The sequence below is a fragment of the Aulostomus chinensis genome, chromosome 14, assembly GCF_037954235.1.
Source record: "Aulostomus chinensis isolate RoL2024-O1b breed Wild chromosome 14, RoL_Achi_v1.0, whole genome shotgun sequence".
In the NCBI taxonomy this organism is placed as follows: domain Eukaryota; kingdom Metazoa; phylum Chordata; class Actinopteri; order Syngnathiformes; family Aulostomidae; genus Aulostomus; species Aulostomus chinensis.
This window is the reverse complement of record NC_141333.1, coordinates 23,535,623-23,558,446: the sequence shown is the minus strand read 5'-3', so window position 1 is coordinate 23,558,446 and position 22,824 is coordinate 23,535,623. Positions and strand designations below refer to the sequence as shown.

At 44.5% G+C, this 22,824-nt stretch overlaps 1 protein-coding gene across 2 annotated transcripts; it reads right to left on the bottom strand.

The window, feature by feature from the left end:
* Window position 1: 1 nt before the first annotated feature.
* osbpl1a (oxysterol binding protein-like 1A) lies at window positions 2–22,702 on the bottom strand. 2 transcript variants are annotated; one of them, XM_086224734.1, is made up of 29 exons: window positions 22,370–22,702; window positions 20,266–20,395; window positions 19,714–19,799; window positions 19,548–19,622; window positions 19,304–19,415; window positions 19,077–19,162; window positions 18,281–18,425; window positions 17,460–17,527; window positions 17,334–17,378; window positions 15,896–15,969; window positions 15,555–15,618; window positions 15,298–15,399; window positions 13,756–13,878; window positions 13,561–13,642; window positions 13,170–13,276; window positions 9,761–9,923; window positions 8,508–8,685; window positions 7,707–7,782; window positions 6,521–6,655; window positions 6,332–6,429; window positions 6,069–6,251; window positions 5,863–5,970; window positions 5,589–5,678; window positions 4,088–4,214; window positions 3,203–3,310; window positions 3,003–3,126; window positions 2,235–2,325; window positions 1,677–1,697; window positions 2–1,261 (listed from the first exon to the last, which is right to left on the bottom strand). In XM_086224734.1, the coding sequence occupies exons 2-29, from the start codon at window positions 20,387–20,389 to the stop codon at window positions 1,159–1,161; spliced, it is 2,898 nt and encodes a 965-aa protein (XP_086080860.1). In that variant the 5' UTR covers window positions 20,390–20,395; window positions 22,370–22,702; the 3' UTR covers window positions 2–1,158. The 2 variants fall into 2 exon arrangements, with proteins under 2 accessions (XP_086080860.1, XP_086080862.1); XM_086224736.1 differs by lacking the exon at window positions 1,677–1,697 and having other exon boundaries at window positions 22,370–22,701.
* Window positions 22,703–22,824: the final 122 nt, after the last annotated feature.

The following is a 22,824-nucleotide window of genomic DNA, read 5'->3' as shown; positions in this document are numbered from 1 at the left end:
AGATACGGAGGTGCAGGACAGCACCACAACACAAACACATCTGCTCTTCTACTTCCAACCATGAGATGGCAGCAGTTCTCCTCGGAGAAGTTGCAGTGTTAGTTCACACATCAGCAGATTGTCCAGAGTACATACTGTAAGTCCCTCCTGAGAGTGGAGAGGCTCAGGAGGAGGAGTAGCAGTCTGGGGATCAGAGGGTTACTGGTTCAACCCCTGGCACCTCCACATCCAAGATAGAAACTCACATTCAGCTTTTGGAGCCGCATCAGCCGTGCTGGTGCACAGTTCCAACTGCTGGCAGATGAAAACCTGCTCAGAAAGTCTGGTTGGAGATGCAGATCAGTGAGTTTGATGACTTCGCAGCTGCTGATGTGATGTAAGTAGAGGATAATGTCAGTGTCACAGAGGAATCCAAGGTTTTAGTGACCTTTAGTTGCACAACACATCACAAGCACACTTCCTGTGAATCGTGAAAACATTCATCAGCACGCTGAAGGGTTTTATTTCAGTTTCCAGCAACTTTCAATTCTTCATGTGGAGAGAAAACTCCTTTAAATACAACAGTTTCTACAACATTTACACATCAAAACTTGGTTTAGTCTGACAGGTTTTATCATACACAAATTCCTGTTTTCCAGCAAAAGTATAATCAGATATTTACAGAGTATCTTGAGTGTGCTGGGGGCGGTCAAGAGCACATCAGAATCGACAAAAAAAATCAAAACCAGAATCAATCAAAAGATATTATGAGAAAAACATGAATATAGAAAATGAGCAATGTGTGTGGTGCCGCGTAAACTTAATTGTAACATCAGGGGACGACTGACATCCACAGAGGAATGACGTGATTGAAGTCTCTGACGGTTCCATGCAACAGAGACTCAGGGTGGAAACATTAAGAACAATTAAAAACAAGACACTGAAACCTTGTTAGCAAGTAAACGCCTCTTCATTGTCCATCATGAACAACAGTCGGATCTCAGCCTAAATACAAACGCTACATTTCAAAGCAACTTTACACTCCACAACTTTAAAAAATAGATTATAGACAAATGTATGCACAGTTTTAACATCAGAGGTGTTTAAGGCCACTCTGTTGACGAGAAGTCACTGTTCCTCAGCGGCTCTGACGGAGGACACTGCCGGCTGAAGCGTCCGTCAGTAAATATCCGGCAGCTGACTGTACTTCCGGTCCCAGTAGCCACCAGAGAACAGCCAGTCCTGTGAGCTGTTGTGAGGGTTCGGGCCCTGCTGAAACCACCTGACAAGACAGCCAAGACACAACCACTGGTCAGTTCCATCGCGGAGGATGACACGAGCAGCAAGACAACGAACAGGAAGAAGTGAGAGGGGAAGGTCAGGCATGCTTGAAGGTTACTGGGAGTTGTTTTCTTTTAATTACGATGAACTACATCATTTGTCTTTGCCTTCTACATGCAGGGAAGGACATGATTTAGGAGGGTGCGTGCGGTGAGTAATTCAAGTGGCAATAAGCAGCCATGCAGGTGAAAGCGATAGCAGACAGATGATGAATCCTTTTGTCTTCAAACAACTGGGTATTAAAGGAAGGACACACTTCGGATGAGGTTTCACTGTGGAGGATAAGTGGAAACACAGCCGTAACGAGAGGGAGGCAGACATTTCAGCACAGCAGTGAGGCAGCGAGCAGCTCTAACCTTGGGCCGTGGACAAGGCTCCTTCACATCAGAGAGGGACAGAAGAGAGGTGAAGAGAAAAACTGAGATTTAGCTCAAACATTTCAAAGCAACACAGCGCGAGCCTGAAGAGAGAGAGAAGGACGATAAAACTGCAGAGGTACAGACAGCAAGCACCAACGATGACAAAGATGATATTACTTTTACATGTTAAGTAAGGTGGAGTTCCAGGTTAGCATGCTAACCAGTGGGCTTTTCTTTTTGTTTGGGCCAGGCTGGCTTCTTCTCTTGGTTTCTTGTCTTTGCGCTAAACTAAGCCAACAGTCCCCGAGCTGGAATTATTGTTTCCATGGAACTCTTGGCAATAAAGCAAACATTCACCCAATTGGTGAACCACTAAATTTGATTTAAGTGCAATTAAAACTTAACTACATGTCCAGACATTTAAATTATTATGACATTTAGCACATTAGCACATTTAGGTGACAATTAAATCCCATTTTCATAAATCAGCGGATGTTTGTTTGGTGAAGACATTCAGAGGGATGAGGACGTGTCTGTTTTCATGAAGGCGCTCACCTTGTCTTCCACTCTTCTTCAGATTTGGAGCGATTTTTGCGAGCAGCTCTCTGTTTCTCCTCCAGTCGTTTTTTCTCCTCACTGGCGAGGTCTTTTCAAATAAACACAGGGTTAGAGATTTACATCCATTACATTTCAGCTCTAGTATGTGAGGACAGGGGAATCAAGATCTGGTTCAATGTGAGATCCGGATTTGGACTGTCTGATCCAGTTCCTTGTGCTGATGCTGATGTCAAACTCAGCGCCGGAGGCAACAACAAGTCCTCAAACTCAAATGAATTCATACATGTTGTGGTTTGAGGAGCAACAGACGACCGTCCGTGCGCCAGAGCAGAGTCTCCACTCCTGACTGACAACCAGTCCTGAACACCAGTCTCTGGGTCATGTGACTACTCAACACAGTCGCTGGCCTGCTTGCAAGGGATTTCTCTACATACTGATGTCACTGACCTCCTACTTTACTGTGGCCTAAAGTACTACAGCCGCTGGATGACACCTGGGATTGAAATGACAATATAGGTCATTCATGACTTGCATTTGTTTCTTTCTGGGATAATCGAGGAAAGGTCCAATGTGGGGTTTCATTCATTCCTTCGTACAAACCCAGCTTCTTCCAGTCTGTTAGAATATCCAAGCTTATGACAATGTACACTGATAAATAAGACGCTCTGATGCGGAAAAACTGTGTTGGAATCAATAAGGGAAAAGGACTGCACTGGTATCAATAATATCGTATCCATGTTCCTACGAGGGACTGACAGTCATTACCGATGTCTCCGTTCTCCATGGCTCGTATGTCCGGTCTCATCCTGCAGTCGGTCAGTGGAATGACCCCCTCCATCTCTTTATGCAGTTCGTTCAGCTGCATTGCAAATGATGTGAAGCTGTACATCTGCAACAGGAGAGGCGATATTTACACACACAACACACTCTCTGCTCCAGTAAAAGCCCCTGGAGATCCGCCTGACCTGGGCAGAGTTGGCTGGTCGGGGGGCGATTCTCCACAGCAGCTGGCTGCCGGGAATCACCTCCACGCTGTCGGCAGCTGGAGACGGAACGGCCTCCTCACTGCAGCCCTGATGAACGGGCGAGAAGAACCGTCTGCACGTTAGTCACGTTTCTCAGGACTGCGCTGAAGTTCAGACCCCAGGCGCTTGTGCACGCTTCAGCTTCCCGCCTGTCAGGACTGGTCACATGATACCTTTCAACTGTGATTTAGCTGAAAAACATTTAATGTGCCTTTTTTTGACCTCTTACAGGGAATCAGCCTCCACCTGTCATTACTCACACGTCAGTAATTCCACCAATAATGAGTTCCCGCTGAACCTGTGTTGCTAAACCACTGGCCTGTGGCCCATAGATGGACGGTGAGCACCCTCATTTAGACCTTTCCAATTGATGCTCACTCTTGCATTTGGGTAAATACAATGTCAACCAAAAGAAAGAAAGCAATAAAAAAAAAACATGTTAAAACTGTTCATTGATCAATCACTTACACGTTTGGAACACTTCAAATTAATCACAATTTCTAATTTTGGCTGCGACAGGCAATCTAAGTGTTTGAATTCAAACAGATTTCAGTGACTGTTCTTTAACTTTGGGTTTGGGTGCCCCTGGTTGTTCTCCTGTCATTGCGGTGCTGCTGCTGTCACCTGAACGCCTCGTCATCCACCGACACTGTAAAACACCGCATCTCACGTCAGATTCTCGATTTCTTTGCCGTCACCTCGCTGCTACTGAAAACTACTGCTACATTTCTCTCAGCTCAGTCTTCACATTGTATTTCTCACATCATGAGTCACAGAAGTGAACGGCTGGGACTCCCCTGCGACACAGCAGGGAACGCTTCATACCGGTTTGATGCCTTTTTTGTCTTCAGCCCCTTTCTTGTCATTTTTCTTGTGTGCTTCGAGGGCAGCGAGATCGACTACATACAAACTTTCTGTCCACTTCCCGTAGAGAGCACACAGCTTCTTCTTGCTGTAATACATGCACACACACACACACACACACACACACACACACACACACACACACACACACACACACACACACACAAACACACACACTGTGAGGTAATTACTTTTTTTCAGAAATTTAACAGATAAACACTTCCTGGCGCATCAAAGAGAGAAATATTTTGCGGTGGGTTCTGTTTTGACACTAAAAGTTAGAAAAGTGCTCAGGAGAGTAAACTCAGCCAACCGAGCTACAACGAGGAGACTAACATGTTTACTTAAAAGAACAGCTGGGTCAATCCTATTTATTTTAAGTACAGCGAAGGAGAAATAAAAAATAATAAACGAAAAAGACAAACTTGGATTTGACGGGCACGAGCCAGATAAGTCAGCTGATCATAACTCACACGGAGGAAGATTCAGACAGTAATGGCCTCCAGTGAAGGATTGCAACATACAAAAACCATTCGTGAAATATATTCGTAATATAATAGAACTTGTGGCATGAATGATGTCTATTTTCTTCGCATTATTTATGACACCTGCAGTAATATTTTTCATAAATACATTATCAACTTTCTTTCTTGCCAAGAACTAAAAAATCAAATTCTGATATATTTTCCAAAGGAGGCCTGTGTTCTAAGACGACTGGTGTCGGTGCTGTCCAACATAGTAATGGAACAACTACTGAGTACTGGTGTTTTAATGGAGTAACGACTACTTGGTACTGATGTAACAGGATACTGATATAATAATGACTGCTGATGTAATACTGCAGTAACAACTACTGAGTACTGGTGTTTTAATGGAGTAACGACTACTTAGTACTGATGTAACAGGATACTGATATAATAATGACTGCTGATGTAATACTGCAGTAACAACTACTGAGTACTGGTGTTTTAATGGAGAAACGACTACTTAGTACTCATGTAACAGGATACTGATATAATAATGACTGCTGATGTAATACTGCAGTAACAACTACTGAGTACTGGTGTTTTAATGGAGAAACGACTACTTAGTACTCATGTAACAGGATACTGATATAATAATGACTGCTGATGTAATACTGCAGTAACAACTACTGAGTACTGGTAGACGAATGTAATGTGAACTACAGAGTACAGGTTTTTTTAATGTAGTAACAACTGATAAGTACTGATGCAATAATGTAATAATGACAACAGTGTACTGGTGTTTTAATGTAGTAATGAGTACTTAGCACTGTTGTAGCAGGGTACGGATACTAATATTAATACAACAAGGACTAATAATGTTCTAACAAGTGCTGAGCGCTTCTAAGAGTCAGAGCAGTGCAATGACAAAGTTAAAAAGCAGCGTTTTGAAAGGGCATCATGAGGAGTGGTGTAAACAGTGTCTGTGGAAAATGTACCTTTTATCCAGAATATACCCTTCAACCTTGTGCAGTTCTTTGCCAAACAGGCCGCATGGTTTGAAATTCAGGCAGCACCTTTCACCCGTTCTGACAAAAACAGGAAAGAAAAACACAGAACTCTCTCCATGTCACTCTCTGTCATGCCAAACTTCCTCGTTTCACACAAACTCTTTTCCTCCTGGTTGAGTCAACTTCCTCAAATATTTCCAGCAAATTTCTATTTGACCAACATAAATGATGTTCATAGAGTGGATACTTCTACTTCTCTTACCGGTGGTTGATTATCTCCACATTCCCGTACTGCTCAATCCACAGCTGGCCCACGATGATGTTGTGAACGCAGCATGTAGGATTTGTCCATGTGTAAGCTTCATTGTGCCTGGGGAGGAAACACTGACTTAGGGAGAACCAACAAGTCCAAAATAATAACGCTCACGTGTGCGATCAACCACAGAGACGATCCCTCCTTTGACTTACTTGGGCAGCTCCAGCGTGATGATGCCTTTGGGCTCAGCTTCAACGCTCTTTCCCCAGAACTTGAGTTTTGGATAAATGGACCCGTGAAACACAAAGTCTTGCTTCAGGCCCTCAGCATGAAAGGCGCTGACGGGAGGGTGGTGGCTCACCTGCTCAGATATGAACCTGAAGCCCAGATCCTCTCTGGGAAGGAAGGGAGTCGGCAACTGAGGTCGTGATTTGGAGTGTGTGATTAATGTCAGGTGAGATCTGATCCCACTTACCTGACCAGTTCATAGGTTTCTCCCAGCAGGGGGTTGAAGGGTTTCCCTGTCCTCTCCCACTGGGAGGCCACAGCAGACACAGCAAACGCTGCCACACACTGGCAACAGCAGACGAACACACACTCCTGATCATTCTGACTAACCACAACAGAGGACTCCCGTTAAACGTGAGTAGATTTGGAATGTAACCTTCATCCTGTCGATGGGGTCGGGGGACACGTTGGCCTGGTGGATGAGGTACGTGTGCTCCATGTACTCAGTCAGACGCTGCAAGAAGCTGAGCGGCTCATTGAAAATGACTGGCATTGCGATTTTGGAGAGTTCCTGAATGTGACACAAGAGGAGGAAAGATTATTATCGAGGGAAAATGGAGTCGAAACAGAAATCTACGAGACGTGTAACTTTGATGTTGAGTATTGAAACTGGGTCTCTCAGTATGTGTGAGGTATTGCACTTCATTGCATCTTCAGCACGCGAGCAGGCTCACAGTTGTTAATTCACACAAAACACACAGTCAGATGGGACTGCCGTTGGTTTTGCGAGTGTGTAAAATAAAATATTGACCTGATGAAAAGTTGGAGGAAGGCAGAGCATCATCTGAGTTAGGACAGGTTTTATTTTTCTGTATTTTCGGGTCAAAGCGATAAAGACCAAAATTACTTGACCACATCCAATATTGAGTCATAATTAGAGCAACGTGATGATTTTGGACAATTCCCCATCGTCAAAGTCTGTCCACTAAAGTGTGCCTTTTCACAGGCGATATGCTGAGATGTTATTAACAGTGTCTGACATCATCATTGATCCATACACACTTCAGTGGAACATCTCAAAGGGTGCCCCTCAACCACCGTTGAGAAGGGACCTCCCAGAACAGAGCGTTTAGCCACCTGTGACATCATCAAATGCTACAAGGAATTTATTTTCAAAGTCACAGATGAATATTTGGCTGATCTGACGTGGGTGATGCCCCTCTCTGCTTCTTTCAGGCGGGGGAAAGCAGAATCAGACGCAGTGACGAGGCCACAGTTCAGGAACCCGGTGGCGTCACTGGGGGTTCTGCCGGAAACTGATAAGAAATATAATTAAGAACATAGACTGAATAATCTGAGCCTGTCAGTGGCAAAAAAAACATGCACTGTTAGTGGACAGACTTTGATGCAGACAAGTGCCCAGAGACGCAGCCTTCACACCAAATACTAAAATGATTCAAATACATTTTGTCCCTGTTAATCATTTTTACACAAACGCATAGAAACATAGGTTAAAACATGCCATCATTTCCATCTGGGGACCATGGATACCTTCACCCAGTTCCAGAATAAAACCAGTAACCGGAAGGAATTCACCCTCTTGAGACATGAATCATCCTCACCATTCCAATGCAGTTCCTCAGAATACTCCAAATACTGAAGTCATTCCTTGAAAACATGGGTGCAGGTAAGCTGCTCCTACAGTAACACACATGCATGGACACAGTTAGAGTACCTGTACAGCCTGGGACAGTCCCAAGTACTGCCTGACTGAATTTACTAATGATCACACATAAACTGTAACAGAAGTCACAATCATTGCGTACTTCAACACTTGCTTCAGCCTGAGTGGTGTCCTAAAATGATTCCCCTTTCATTTGAATAAACGCACCAGATATATTACATTAGCTGCAGGTGTCATATCTTATTTAAGTCACTGAATAAGGAGAGATAAGGAGAATAAGGAGATCCAGAGCAGCAGCCATGTGGAACTCTCCCAAAGGCTTTATGGAGGAAGAATAGAGAGCAAAGGCCATGTAAAAATAATAGCAGTTTATAGCAAGATTATATTCAAATGTATTAAAATACGCAGAGGGATCAGTCAGCATCGGATCATCACTGCAGACTGGGACCTTTTCAATATTTAACAGCTCAGACACAGAGCTCAGTACACCTCTGTCTCCTGCCTTCACCAGGCCGGCCGCTCTCTAAATTATTCACACTACCAAGACCTGATGGAAACAAACATCACTGAAAAATAAAAGAGCAAATATTGGAGTACACCGGTATCTCAATATATTACAGCAGCAATAAAAAGCAGCAGGCAAGTGTGAGGCGGGGGCTCTCGTTTGATGAGACGTGGATAAAAGCACTGGGCTTCAGGCACCAGTTCGGAAGCTGCAGGGGCATATGGCGCCGCTGACCTATACTTTGTGATCCCGTTGGGTTGTGGCTCGTCCTCGTTGCCATGGTGATCCTCCTGCAACATGCTGGTGGGACTGCTGTGCTGGCTGCTGAATGTGAAGACGCCTTCCTCGTCCTCCTCAAAGGAGTGGCTGGCAACTGTCTCAAAGCCGCTCAGGGAGAGCTCCGAGTCGGACTCTGACGGAGGAGGACAGACCGAGACCATTTAGAATGTCTGTGACTGATTCAACATAAAAAAAAAAACACTTTTGAAGGTGGCAGAAGAAGAAAAAGGTTACAGTCAAGTGTTATCAATACAATTTGACTTCATGCCTTTCACTATGAACACACGAAGAAAAACAAAACAGTGGCTGAACATGTTTTATTATTTATTAGTCAGAGTCACACACGCAAGTGTTTGCAATGGTAAGTGTGAACTGAGGCACTGTTACACTCTCCACCTAAAAGCAATGACAACTTGTTTTCAGCTCTAAAATTTGTCAAAGTGGTACAAATCTCATGCACAACTAAAGAGCAGCGCGAGATCAAGCCGAACCCCCGAGCATGTGACCGTGTGAGGGAGGTACCGCCTGATAATATCTGGGTTTTGAAAGATGCAGCAAAATAATTCTGCCCAGTGGTGCAAATATCACTTCCTGTGTCAACCACAGAACGCAAATGTGCTGTTCGTCATGCGGCTTTACGTTATGTGACGATAACACAGTTTCATTTTGAAGCAACTCCAACTATGACTCATATCTGTTTATTAAGGTAATGTGTATAAATGATCATTAATAAAAAAAAGTTTCATTTTTCTGCCACTAATAGCAATTCATTACCAGTAAGAAAAAGTATTCTCACTTCTAATTTTGGTGTTACAATGTGTGACTTTCAGAAAGATGTGTTGATCTTAAATGTCATCATGTAAATACTTTTTGAGTTATTTTCAGCTTCGCTTAAGGTGATTAAGTTCAGGTAAGGACAAAAAACTCAGTGTTACTGGTAACAAAAACACGGACAGTCCCGTCCAGATGAAGGCCTGAGGCGTGTGGAAGCTACATGAACCACAGCATCCCACTAGATAAACACGTCCTACATCATAACCATGAGCACAGCCAGGCAACACTTGCTTGAGGAGTGCAAAACATACCGACGCCATTCACCAGCATGAAAAAGTATTCCGGTGTCCTAAAGGTGAATGACAGGAGGGCACAGAGAGTTGTCACACAATCTCCAGCGTCTCCTGAGCACGTCCGATAACTTGTCAACTCACCAGACACAGCGTCGTGGAACTCATCCTCGCTGAGGACGCTTCGCTGCGAAGAGCCCTTGACGACGGATTGCTCCAGTTCGTGGTGCTCTGTGGCGAGAGTCTGCAGCGCTTCTGAGAGGATCTTATTCTTCTCAACCTCCAGCTCCAATTTCAGACTGCGCACCTGAGCTCATCACGTGCGCCCGCACAAACACACACACACACACACACACACACACACACACACACACACACACACACACACACACACACAAACACAAAGAACATGAATTCCACTGTTCGTGACCCATGACCCCTAACAAGGGAAGTTGTAGGTGACTAACATTCAGCATCCTCAGCAGCCTGTTGACTGACTGCCCCCCCCCCCCCCCCCCCCCCACTTTCAGACCCACATGGAGGGTCAGAGACAGAGCTGAGAGGAACCGGTCAGCTTTGTCTGTCATGGAGGACAGCTGCCTTGGTGCTGCTGTCTCAAATGGCTCAGCTGGAGAACATGATTCCCGAGGACGAGAGGAGCTCAAATGACCCTAATGGACTCAGATACAACCATTAACTAAAGCTCCCTTTCAGACGAGGCCTGCTCATTTCTCAGCTGCAGCTTTCTGAGAATTTTCTCTGCTGCTCTTGATAGTCTGATGATACGGAAATAGAAATTAGCGCGCTCAAGACTGTGTCGTACTTTGAGCTGTCAATGAAGACGAGGGCACGCAGAGTGAAAGGAAGGCCGGCAAAGAAGAGGAGGACGGTCCCGCTGCCAAACTGGTCTGTTGCGGTGCAGCAGTTTGGGCTGGATATGATTCACACTCTTTCTTTTGACATGAATACACGCCCGGCTGCTTCATTCAGGCTGCCTTCCATCATGTGCACACAGGGATACACATATTCCAGTTATTCCCATTGAGGCCGGGCCCATTCACACTGAGCTCTGAGACTCTCTGTGCCATTTATGGTGAGCTCTTCTTCTGCAGATTTCAGTTCAAAAGGCTGTTCAGCTGAGCCATGGAGGCCCAGGCCAAGCGTAAGCCCTGGAAGTGCTGGACCGGCTGTCTGCCACTTTATTTTGGGAAACGCAGTTTTCCTCGTCATCTTCAGAGCCAGAGGACAGAGAGAGACCCTTCTCTCCTCTGCATTAGGGAGCTGAGAGACCAGCTCACTGCTAGTTAGCTTAGCACAATGAATGGTAGTGGAAGGGCTGGTTAGTGTACCGCTGTCAAATATCATCATATAGCCCCGGTTCAGGATCTGGGTTTGTCCAGAACTCCTCTCTTACAAGGCCGGCCCTATTTAGTGGCAGCAACTAACTAGTGGTCAGCCAGTGCCTGTGGGTCTCAGCACCTTCATGCACACAGAGGAGACACGGATATCAATCTTCTTTTCTGGCTCAGGAGAAGATGGAATATAAGAGTTTCCCAAAGACTTAGCATGAGTTAGCATGCTCCTTTAAAGCTTCGAACTTCTGGTATTAGCGTTACCGTCCATGTTGGAGTACCGATCGGGAGATGAAGAAAACGAGTCATCAGGCAGAATGGGATGTAGGAAAGGACTAAAAATGAATTAGCATGTGAACGTGAACACACATTGATTTACATATTCAACATCTCAAGTGTGTATTCAGTGCATTCAAACACAGCGGTGCATCAAAAGCAGCAACATCCCCGCATATCAACAACCAGCAGGGAGTCGATGGCACTTAATTCTCACTCTAATCAGAACGTTAGATCAAAATCTGTTTTAGAAAGGCACACAGTTCCACTTTTTTGTAACTCAAATTGCGACAAGCTGTTATGCAAAATCCCCCTCAGATCTTCAGCATTGGTAGTTTAAGTTTTCGGTTAAAGCCAACAAAACTGAGATCATGCTGAAAATCAAACGTCCTGATACACACGCTTGGTCTCAATAACAGACTGACAATGCGTACTATGTCATATTTCCTAACATATGCTGGTAAAGCCAACAAAACACACACACACACACACACACACACACACACACACACTTACAAGAGGACTTGTACATATGGCTGCACATATGTAGGAATCATTTCTAAGAGCACTTTTATTCATGTGGGCGACTTGCAATGTGAGGAATTGCACATTTGTCTCCTGAGAGTTTAATTATATCTGAGCTGGTGCAGCCAAAACAGGCAGTGCTGCAAACCAACAAGCAGCTTCCTGGAACAATTAGATTTTATTACGACTTCAGCATGAATCTAACGTTGATATTCAGGTATTTCTTTTCCAGTCATTCAAACATCTCCCCACTCTGATTCCCAATGGGTTATTTAAAAGCATATCAGGCTGTTTTATCCAGAAACCTCTTCATTAAATACTGCGCGTCTGCTGCGCTGACAGAGGGCTGCAGGCCAGAGAATAAAAACCCTGCTGGATCAGTGTTTCCTCTCTCAGTATATCACTGCTGATGCAATCGCAGCACCTCCAGGCTATCTGCTCCACCACCAGCTTCAGGCTGACCAGCCATTCATAAGAAAACACACAGCAGCCAGCCTCCAGTGCTGAACATCGGAAATTGAACTTTTTCTGAGAGGCCCCTAACGCGAATCATCATGTAAGCACGGCGTTTAGTCAAGTGCTATTTAAATAAAGCTTTCTGGGATTGCATACTGCTCTCCTGGGTTGTCACTTGTTGTAAGTGGAGGCATGTGCGTATTCAGATGTACTGGAGAGATGAAATCCATCCACTGAGTTCTTCCATGATTATCAAACCCATTGAATCACACACAAAGAAATCCCAGTTGACAGCTTATAATCACCTCAGCAGAGAGACAGAGCTGCTCTCGTGCGTGAATTCTCTCTGTGAGACGCTGACAGCTTGATTCTGTTGATTATGGTGCTCAGATGGCCTGCTTTATTCAAGGAAGTGTAGTTTATTAAAATGACGCGGGAACAGATAACTTCTCCCTCGTGGTCACTCGAAGGTGCCACATAGGTAGTTAGAAATGCGTTTCAGCCGAAACTTACATAATCGAAACCTTTTGAAACAAACTATTATTTCTAATTACAAATACCTGGTGGATGTTTGTATTATATTAGAAGGAATTCTCTCACGGTGTTCCTGAGATATTAACCAGAAAGGGACAGATATCACGCACACGTCCGGTGAGAATGACCCCGACTTTTATCCACCAAAGTCTTTTCAGTTCATCCTCAAATCCACTGGACATCGGCACCAAATTTGAAGAAACAAGAACGAGACGGAAGAACAGAGACATTAAGACATGCTGGCTAAAGCTCACGACTGTTGCTGCTGCAGATTCATGATAAACTGTTGTTTGTGATTGTTTGACTGGAGAACTTAACGTCTCTGAAAATATATAAATATAAATAAATAAAATAAATAAATATACAAAATACAACCTGACGTACACCAGCGCTGCGCGGCGGACACTCACCCCTTCCTGCCTGGAGAAGAGGCTGAGACAGACACGGAAGTTGGAACTGGTCTCGCCAGACAACTCACAGATTTCCTGCATTTTCTTTAATACAGTGGATGGGAACCCTGAGGGAACAAACAAACAGGGAACCAGTGGAGTAACGGAATGAGAGGATGAATAAAAAGAGCCAACATTAAAGAGCAGAAATGGAAGCCGAAGTGTGAGAGGGGGACGCTACAGAAACAGATGGTGTCCACCATTTCAGACATGATTCCATCTCTGTAGAGCATCTGAATCTCACGCTTGGCATTTCAATCATCAGGAGTAATTTTCCACTGGAGTGCTTCCTCTCTTGTGCATATTACAATGTACACTAAAACTTAATTGGCTATGAAATCACAAGTTTTACTTTCTGCCAGCCCGTCCCTCTCCAGCATGGGCAGGAACGCTGCCACCTCCTGCTCCAGCTTCTTGTGGCTGGCCTCTGCTGCCTGGTTTCAGGGATGAGAGGAGACGGCTAATGAACAAGAGCTGAGCGGGGCAGGGGGCGCGGGGGATTATTGTACTGACGAGCTAATTATTGTTTTTGTTGTTCTAAAGCCACCTGTAGTGAATCTGTTAGCTCCCCTAGCGAGATCACGTCCTCCTCGTCCTCCTCGCTGCCCTGCTCCTGGGAGCAGTAGTGCGTGCTGTAGGCTGAGTGCTCCTCCACAGCGTCCATCCAGGCCTGGAACACACGCGCATCATGAAGACACAAACTCTTGTGATACTTTTTCCATCATCACCTTGGAATTAATCTGCATATGTCTAAGACTAGAGTGGCTATAATGAGGATCTTCACATCCTGGAAGCAAAACTTATATTGTCCTTTTTCATTTGTCAGAATAAGAGAACATGCCAGGTTTTTAAATAGTGTTCCTTTGCTCAGGTTTCTGCTGAGAACTTGTCATTGTTAAACTCTCGGCTGAGGAGATCCTTTGAAGCTACACATCAATGTGTTCATAAAGGAAAAGGCAACACAATGCAGACATGAAAAAAGTATTTACATTGTTACAGAGTTCATAGAATTCTTCAGAATAAGAAGAGAAAAAAAAAAACTTAAAATAGGTCTCTCAGTATTTGTTATCCAGTAGAGAAAAACGCCACATTATTTCCACCTGGGCTTCCACGTTTTGACCTTAACTCGTTTGATTTATCCACTTTCAGCTTCGTCACTGTCTTTGCTGAGTGGCTGCTGCAGGTTATAAACAGGCACAAATCCAGCTAGAGATGTGTTAGCATGAGCAAAAGAAATCACTAATAGGAACAGCAAGAGGTAGCCTGACACTTCCTATTAAATCAGATGAATCATCTCTGAAACTGTCTCAGTAAACTGAGTACGAGCGCTAGCCTCAGCTGATGTAATTCATCTTGAGCCGGCTGGCGGTGATTGGTGTTGAATAGAAGCGTTTTCATTAAGATGGCAGGAACATTAGAACAACATAGAACCGTTTGGCTATTTTTCCACATATTTCCAGCGAAATTATGAAGCTTGAGAGGGATTTAATACAGGCATTGATTCGTGTTTTACCAGTAGTGTGTGCACATACAGTAGCATCCCCATATGTGAGCCAGCTGGTTAGCGCTAACGAATGTAGCTAAATCCCTGAATCGTGCGGCTCCTCCAGTTATCAAACCAAATGGGTCAAATTGTGATCATGAACCGAAGCACTGCACCGTGACTGTGCCACACTCACAATACTTCAACATCCATTTCACAGCTACTTCTTTCTTAATGTTCTGTGAGTTAAAATTGGGACTGCAGTGCATCACGTGATGGACAGGTGAAGGGCATTAATATCAGAAAACGCATTTTCATTGGAATTGCAAATTTAGTGCACACCCCCTGAGTGCAGGATGAGTCATCAAACATTTGAATTATTTTAACAGAAAGAGAACAGAGAGATTTTCTGGTATAAAATACTCTGGTATTGATTTTTTGGCATCTTTGACATTTATTATGAGAAACACGACATGGGAGCGTTAAAGCACAGCAGCAGATGAATCACTCTTCCTGACAGAAATGTCAGACAGAACCTTACAATTCACAATAACAAATCCAAACTGTGTGAGAGGAGATGACATCCAGAAAGGGACTAAAACGTACCTTCCTCGCTGCCTCTGGGTCATTTTTAGGTGACACTTTGAAGTGATGAACACTGTCGTCGAAGCACTTTAGTGTAAAAAAGCAGTTATCTTTGGCTCGGATCTGGAAACGTGAACATAAAAAAAGGGAAAGAAATCCACCAGTGTACAATATGTACACACACACACACACACACACACAGACAGACACACACACACACACACACAAATTCTGCATGGTAGCTACAAAGGGATTATCATTCATAAATCTGTGCTTACCAAACAGTGAGCGTGTGTGAGGGACTTGCAGCCTTGCCTTCTGACATTGGCAGCTGCATCTGACCTACAAAGGAGAGAGAGAGAGGGAGAGAGAGGGAGAGAGAGAAAGGTGATGGTGGGTGTGAAGTGTATTTCTTGTTGAGGCTGGATGTAATTTGAAAGAGGGAATTTCCAGCTGAGGTGAAGGAAACAGTGCCCTGACAAAAACAAACTTTCTTCACCTTTTATCTCCTCCACCTCCAGCGTCTTTCTAATCAAAAGCGTGCAGTGCTTTTATTTGTGTGAGATCTTTCAACACGTCTGACACAAGGAGCACAGCTGAAGTCAGAGACTGCACCTACTGTTTGGAGTACCAAGACAAAACCCCATCCTGGAGGACGACCCAGTAGGAGCGCCAGCCAAAAAATCTGGAGCTCTGCGGGGTGAAGAGAGGAGGAGGGGAGAGGAATCAGCACTGTGATTTCCACTGATTTCCGTTATTGCTCTGATTCCTATGTCGGCTGCCAAGAGGGCATAATCGACTTCACAAGGAAAAAACCAAAAAACAAACATATTCAGGAATCTGACAACACTTGTGCCGCACTAAGAAACACATACAAAATACTGACACACAAGCAGAGGCAGAAATCAGTGAGCCATTCCTGGGTTTGTTCTCAAACTGATTGGCTCAGCAGGAAGTGGATGTCTGGCTTTACGGCGTCCTGGCGCTGAAGTCACATCAAACGGAAGCGGCCGTGAGAGGTGTGTTGTACATAGCGTTCACATTGCCCAAGCTACGATCGCAACCTTTCGTTTTTCCTTGACAGCTCAATATATCTGACTAAGTTATGAAAAAAAAAGCAACAGAACATCGGAAAATGTCAGTCCTTCCAAGATCAGTCGATCCTAATTACTATTTCATGCACGCATATCAAACAAGCAGATCATTGTTGCATTAAAATTGAGTGTAGAAATGACATTTATTGTTAAAAGGATTTGTTATCACCAGCCAGAGAATGACTGTCTACAAATGCCACTGCCGGTTGTTCTGGGAATATCAATCTTTCGGAATAGCTAACGTAGTTTTAACAAACCAAAAAAAAAAGGGATTAGTTTCAGTTGTGGAAAAATACACTTTTGAAGAGCTTGTGGATTCAGATAAATGCAGTGGAGAGATGTTATCTTTCATGTGTTGCAGCCTTGGAGCAGTGCAGTATATTCCAATTTGAATACTCATGAAATACTTCACTAGTTGGTCACAGGAGCCAACCGTCGTTTACTCTAAAGCACGCATTATCAGTACTTGTTGGCCAACAGTGGATCACAACACTACACTCAACAGTAAATGTTGGAGACACAGACTTGACTCCAAATTAAAGCTAATCTTTGCTGTATGGGGGGACTTGGGGGGTTTTGGTCTGAGATCTTTCATGGTTTCAATCAGCCTGAAGATTTCAGGGTCATGCTGGAAGTGCGACAGCTCGCGTGTGAAACCTGCATGTGCATTGCTGGTTGGGGACTGAGGGGGTCTGGGATTTTACGGTCTAGTCCACAGATTGACCGGGATGATAGTTAGATGACAGACAGAGATGACAGACACTATGACTGAGATCAAAGACGGGGATGGTGAGGTTTGTCTCATGACTTGATGTAAACTTCCTACTGCCCCTCAAGGACAGGCTTGTAGTGGTAATGACATCATAGTGTGATTGGATGGCTTTGATGCCCAGCAGCGTCTCTAATTCCTCCCTGTTTTCTCAGTCTGTGATAGATCGGCCCTCTGAGACACCCCAACTTTACCTTCCACAGGAGTCCCTCATACTTCTTGACATGGCGGGCCATTCCCTTTCAAAAACAGATGAAACACGAGTAAAGCGGCAAACCTATAAAGGAACAAACTGACTTCGGTCTGCGCTGAGAACTCACGCGGTGAACGATTCCCTCGAGAACCTGCTTCATGGGCATATCGCTGGCCAGGTCAAACGCCGTCTGGCCTGTTGAGTTACAAACATGAGACAAGTGGCTTTAGCAGCGCACGCGCATGCGCGCGCGCACACACACACATACACGTACACACACACTGGGAAACAGTATGACTCATCATTTTTAAAGGCTTAAGTCACTGACCGTGTCTCATTTCCATCTGAAACATTCCTCTCATGTATTTCATCATTTTTACATTTCTTTGCAGAAACAGTTACACTGGAGTGATACTAGAGATTTACTCTGAGCAGGACAGGCAGACAGACATGCAGCTTTACTCATGCAGTTGCTATTTTGTTCAGGAATGATGATGGATCTTGTGAGTTGAGTTAAACTGTCTTTGACTCCTGGACATTGTCTTGACTCGACTGCAGCTGCAGGAGTGTGCGGATGTACGTATGGTCACGACTGAAGGTGAATGTGCTCGATTTTTCCTTGTTCATTGAGGGTTTTTAGTCAAAATATCCCATGAAAAAACTAAAAACAACAATGTTTTAGTCCATCTCTTGATACTCAAATCCTCACAAACATCTCGTGAATGTAGAGTTGTACTGTTAATTGTGGCTCATTACTTCAGGAAACCCTCCAGGCTGAGGAGCCTGTTGTGAAAGTTTAAACAGGAGAACGCTGTGTATTTGTCAAGAGAACTAGTGACCGATGTTATACCCTAGCGAGGACCTGCAGCGTCTGGACCGACTGTGTGGGATTATCCTTTACAAGACCGCAGTCATTCATGGCTGCCAGCTCTAGCTGTCACATCTTACTGTTCTTGTTCTTGATGTTGGGGCTTGATCCACTCTTAAGCAGCTTCAGAGCACATTGCTTCTGGCCCCGGTAGGCTGCGCAGTGCAGGGGGGTGTTACCCAGCAGATCAGTGCAGTTGATGTCTGGAGGCTTCTTCATGCTGAGCTGTAAGAGCACACAGGAAAAAAACAAGTCATTTGTCATATCTCGATCCCCACTGGCTTGTATCAGGGGTGACGCTTTCAGTAAAAATAACAACGCAATAGTGAGCATTCCCACCACACCACCCAGAGAAACCATTCCATTCTTGGCATCACTCCACCAGACTTTCCACATCTGACAAGCAAACTTTTTGATGACAGTAATGTCGCGGCCCAATTAGGACCGAGTCTGTTTAGTGCTGGACCACGAGTGTTGGACTCTTTAGTCTGGAAGTTCTCATGTGTTTCTTGTTTCTTGACTTGTGTGTTTCTAGTTTGTTTCTTCTACCTGTGCTTTAGTCCCTATGTTCTGTTCCTGTTTTATTTTGCCAGCTCTTCTTTGCAGCATCTTTATGTGCTTGCTACTTCCTGTCTTCGTAGGTTTCCTGCCTTTTTTGAGTGCGTCACCTGTTCTGCAATCTGTCCTCGTCATGTCGCGCCACCACTTATCGAGCCTGTTAGCTTGTTTTTCAGTCTCCTGTTTCATGTTTCCTTTTTGGCTCTTGGTAAATAGACCTGAGTTCAATCAAGCCCTGCCTGGCCTGCTCTCCATCTCTGCATTTTGGTCCTTCCATCAGCACCACTCCACAAGTATGTCTGATGTAGCGTCACTAACCAGCTGCGTTAGTGTTGAAAGGTCTCCTTCTCGTGCAGCTTCGAGAAGCCGCTCCTCCAGTTTCCTCTCCTCCGTTCTCTCAGCCGCTGGCATCCATCAAACCATGGAATTCCACAAGAACAAGGAGGTGGATGGATTATTAAATAATACAGATCTTACTCATGTAAGTAAATATTACAATCTTAAAATGGAGATAGACATGTAACTTTCTTTTAGATGCCTCTCACCTTCTAGCATGCTTCTGATCTCTGCATTTTGAGTGACATCTTTGGGAATCTGTGCGGTCCCATTGATGACAGTAGCACATGCATCATAGTGCAGCAGCAGCATGACAACCTCCTGATCAATATGTGATTGATTGATAGATTGATTGGTTGACTGAACGGATGAATAAATACATGCACAAAATCATACAGTCCACACAAAGATGAGAAGAGCAGAGGGAAACCGATTCAGGATGTTTGATGGTACCTTTCTTCCTGTGAAGGCAGCTTTGTGCAGCGGCGTGTCTCCAATGTTATTGGGCAGGTTAACATCTGCCCCGGCCTGAACAGCACACATATTAGCCATGAAATGATCTAACATCTGCAATGTGATGGGAAAACAATCTCCAGATTTTCAAGAACAGGTACTGCACCTTGAGCAGTTCCTCCACTACGCCTTTGTGTCCAAAATAACAGGCGAGGTGAAGAGGCGTCCATCCCAGGTTAGACTTACTCTTTCCTGTAAAATACACGGTGGTGGAGGAAGCATTCAGGTATCGTACAAATGAGTGGGACACAGTAACAAACGATGTAGGGTGATAAATTGTCCACAAAATTATTGTGATCAACAACATAACTGTCAACTGAAGAGCATCAAATGTCACTGATATGATGATCATGCAAGAACACCCATTAAAGACTGTCAAAACATTATCATGACCTAAATGAATAAAACCTAAATAAACCTCGTGGGAATAAACATGAATGTAACCCAGTGGTTAACAGATGGAGGTCAGCAAATCATAGAGATCATGTCTATGCTGTATGTGATCAGTGGATGTGGTCATTAGTACCCTGCCCTCCTCCTGAATAAGGAAGCTGAGACCAACAGATATTGTCTGACCACTAGTTAGCTTAGCACAAGAAATGGTTGTGGATGGGAAGTGTTAGCATAGCTATATCATCCCCGTGTGTTCATCACATACCTTTGCAGTTGATGTTGATGTGCTTCTCCTCCCTGATCTTGGCCATCAGGAGCCTCTGTATCCCGGGCAGATCTCCATTTCTAGCGCAGCGCAGGAACTGCTCGTCCGGCTCCAGCTCCTCCATGAGCCCCTGCATACAGAAGGCAGGAAAGGAAGAGCGCCATCAACCTGTCAGTCTCTGTGACTGAAATGATGCTTTCAGGAAGACAAGAGCTTCAAGTCTGAACTGACAGATCTAAGAGCTCGACTCACAGATCAGTGAGGAACCCGGCAGTGGCATTCATCAGCAGCGGGATATTTGATTTGCTCTCGAGGCAAAAAGTTACTGACAACTCCCAAAAAAATAAATGGTAGTTTAAATGTTCAGAACTCAAGCACAGGGGCCCAGACACACTGGATTTAAGCACCAAAACCCATACACTACATTTCCCATAATGCAGCTGAACAGCAGAATGCTCAATGCCTCCATTTCAAAATATGTAATCTCCAGTCACCATCCAAAATAACTCTGACCCGTCCACTATGACATCATCAGGGTTGTTTTTTTTCCCTTCAGGCTCCAAGAGACAAACTACCACATATCACTTCTGAACTCTCAGACGGAGAGTTATTGCCAAATAAGACTTTGCGGTTAAGAGCACACGAGGAAATTGTCACAAGTTGGTCAGAACACGTCCAACGTGAGAACAAAGAAATAGGACTGATTACGAAAGGAGGCCTTACACCAGGCCCTCCAGCCTTACAGGAAGGAATTCCCCCTCTCCCCTTCCTACACATGACGTGTGTAGGACTCAAAGGAGAAAGCTTGCTCTATGCAGTGTGGTGGAATGTCACATGGCTGCGAGGAAGGATCCATGACCCAAGTCAGATGCAACATCCATCATCGACGCGTGTGAGTCGTTGAGGAAGACGCCTCAACTTGCTCTGAAACCGGTTTCCCTGGGACTGAAAAGCATGTGACACCTCAAACAAGAAAGACAGTTTCATGGGGGAGCAGTCAGCATTCGTTACTTCATGATTTTCCTCGTCATGTGATACTTAATCTCATATCTTAAGGCTTTGGAAAGTTGGTGGTTAAAACACCTTGAAATTGTAACCTGCATTTTTGTGACATTCACTGAAGTCAGGCTGCACGAGTACCGTGGCCAAGAGGATCCATCGTCACGTCGTGAATGGACAGCGCCCTGAAGTATTTTGGAACCACAAAGATAGAACTTGTCTGCTCATTAATTAATTTCAGGCCTCAATTTGTAACTTGTTCCCTCAGTTTAATTGAGGATAATAAGGTTACAAGGTCCAATGAGTTCATTAATTTGCGTGAACAATTTGTGGCCTCAAAATAACTTCATTGTGGCGGAAAAGTTGATCTTTTGGCCTCAAATTTTTTAAAACAGTGTATAAAACTATACTGTCATTTAGAAAAAAACAGCTCTTGTTTTCCTGAAAGAACAAATACCACTGGTACCTCACTTGCATGCACATTTGTTCTCAACTCCTGAGTTGTTCTCTCATTCATGAGTTGGTATCAGCAGTAAACAGCAATATTGCCATTGCTGCTTAAAGCAATAATCGCACGGGATAATTCACTCCGTGCGTATAAATAATAATCAGAGGTGTCATCAGTTCAATGAATTCACTTTATTTAATTTCCCAAAAGTTCTGCCTCTTCAAACTTCTTATTCCACTACATTTCTCTGGGTTGAACTGTAGTTATTCTGCACTTTTCAGATGAATAATTTATAACAAGAAACGTTGTGATTTAAAGAGCTTTTGCATCACCTCATTTAAATAACTAACATATGTATGAATAAGTAAGGATATTCTTGTGGTCTTTCTCCTTCTGTCCCATGAATCACCTGGTGACCGGTGACTAGGAGCCCGATCCCTAGGTTGAGAACCTGTTCTGCTTCATTGATGCAACAAGAATAACCGTGTACTCTGGGGTACTTGTTTACTCCCCAGTAAACGGCTGAACTTCTCAGGAGCGAACGTGATGCTCTCTAACACAGTCCCGCCCGGACTACACCGGCTGTTCTGAAGGTCCCAAACCATCCTGCGGTGAGACCGGGAGCGGCGGGGTTCGAACAGCGAGCCGGACACTTACTGCTCCGACTGGACGCCTTCCGTCAGCTGAAGTCCAGCAGCAGCGGGAGTGCGTTCACGCAGAGCTGCCGTCACACGCACACTCACGCACACACACCCTCCGTGAAGCTGCATGTGATGTTTTAAGCCCCTCTGAGTCTTCTCTCCCGCCGCCCCTGACGTGAGGAAACGCCGCAGAGCATTTCGTCCGAACGAAGTATTCCTCCGTCACGCACACATTTCTCATTTATCTGAAGATTAGATCGCTAAATACTGGAGTCTCTCACTCTCTCTCTCTCTCTCTCTCTCTCTCTCTCTCTCTCTCTCTCTCTCTCTCGCACACACACACACACACACCTCTGCTGTCTGTTTACACTAGCATCAGCTGATCCCAGCATACCGGAAATCGTCTGGGCAATTCCCGCGTTATTTTCAAAATAAACATCATGCCTTCGATTTTGAAATGTCAAATAAAAT

Excerpts from the sequence above, each read along its gene's own strand:
- osbpl1a (XM_086224734.1), bottom strand. The coding sequence starts at position 20,389 with ATGGAGGAGCTGGAGCCGGACGAGCAGTTCCTGCGCTGCGCTAGAAAT. Across the intron at positions 19,416-19,547 it reads CTGCCTTCACAGGAAGAAAG|GAGGTTGTCATGCTGCTGCT; the intron begins GTACCATCAAAC and ends CATATTGATCAG. Across the intron at positions 15,619-15,895 it reads TTGTCTTGGTACTCCAAACA|GTCAGATGCAGCTGCCAATG; the intron begins GTAGGTGCAGTC and ends TCTCCTTTGTAG.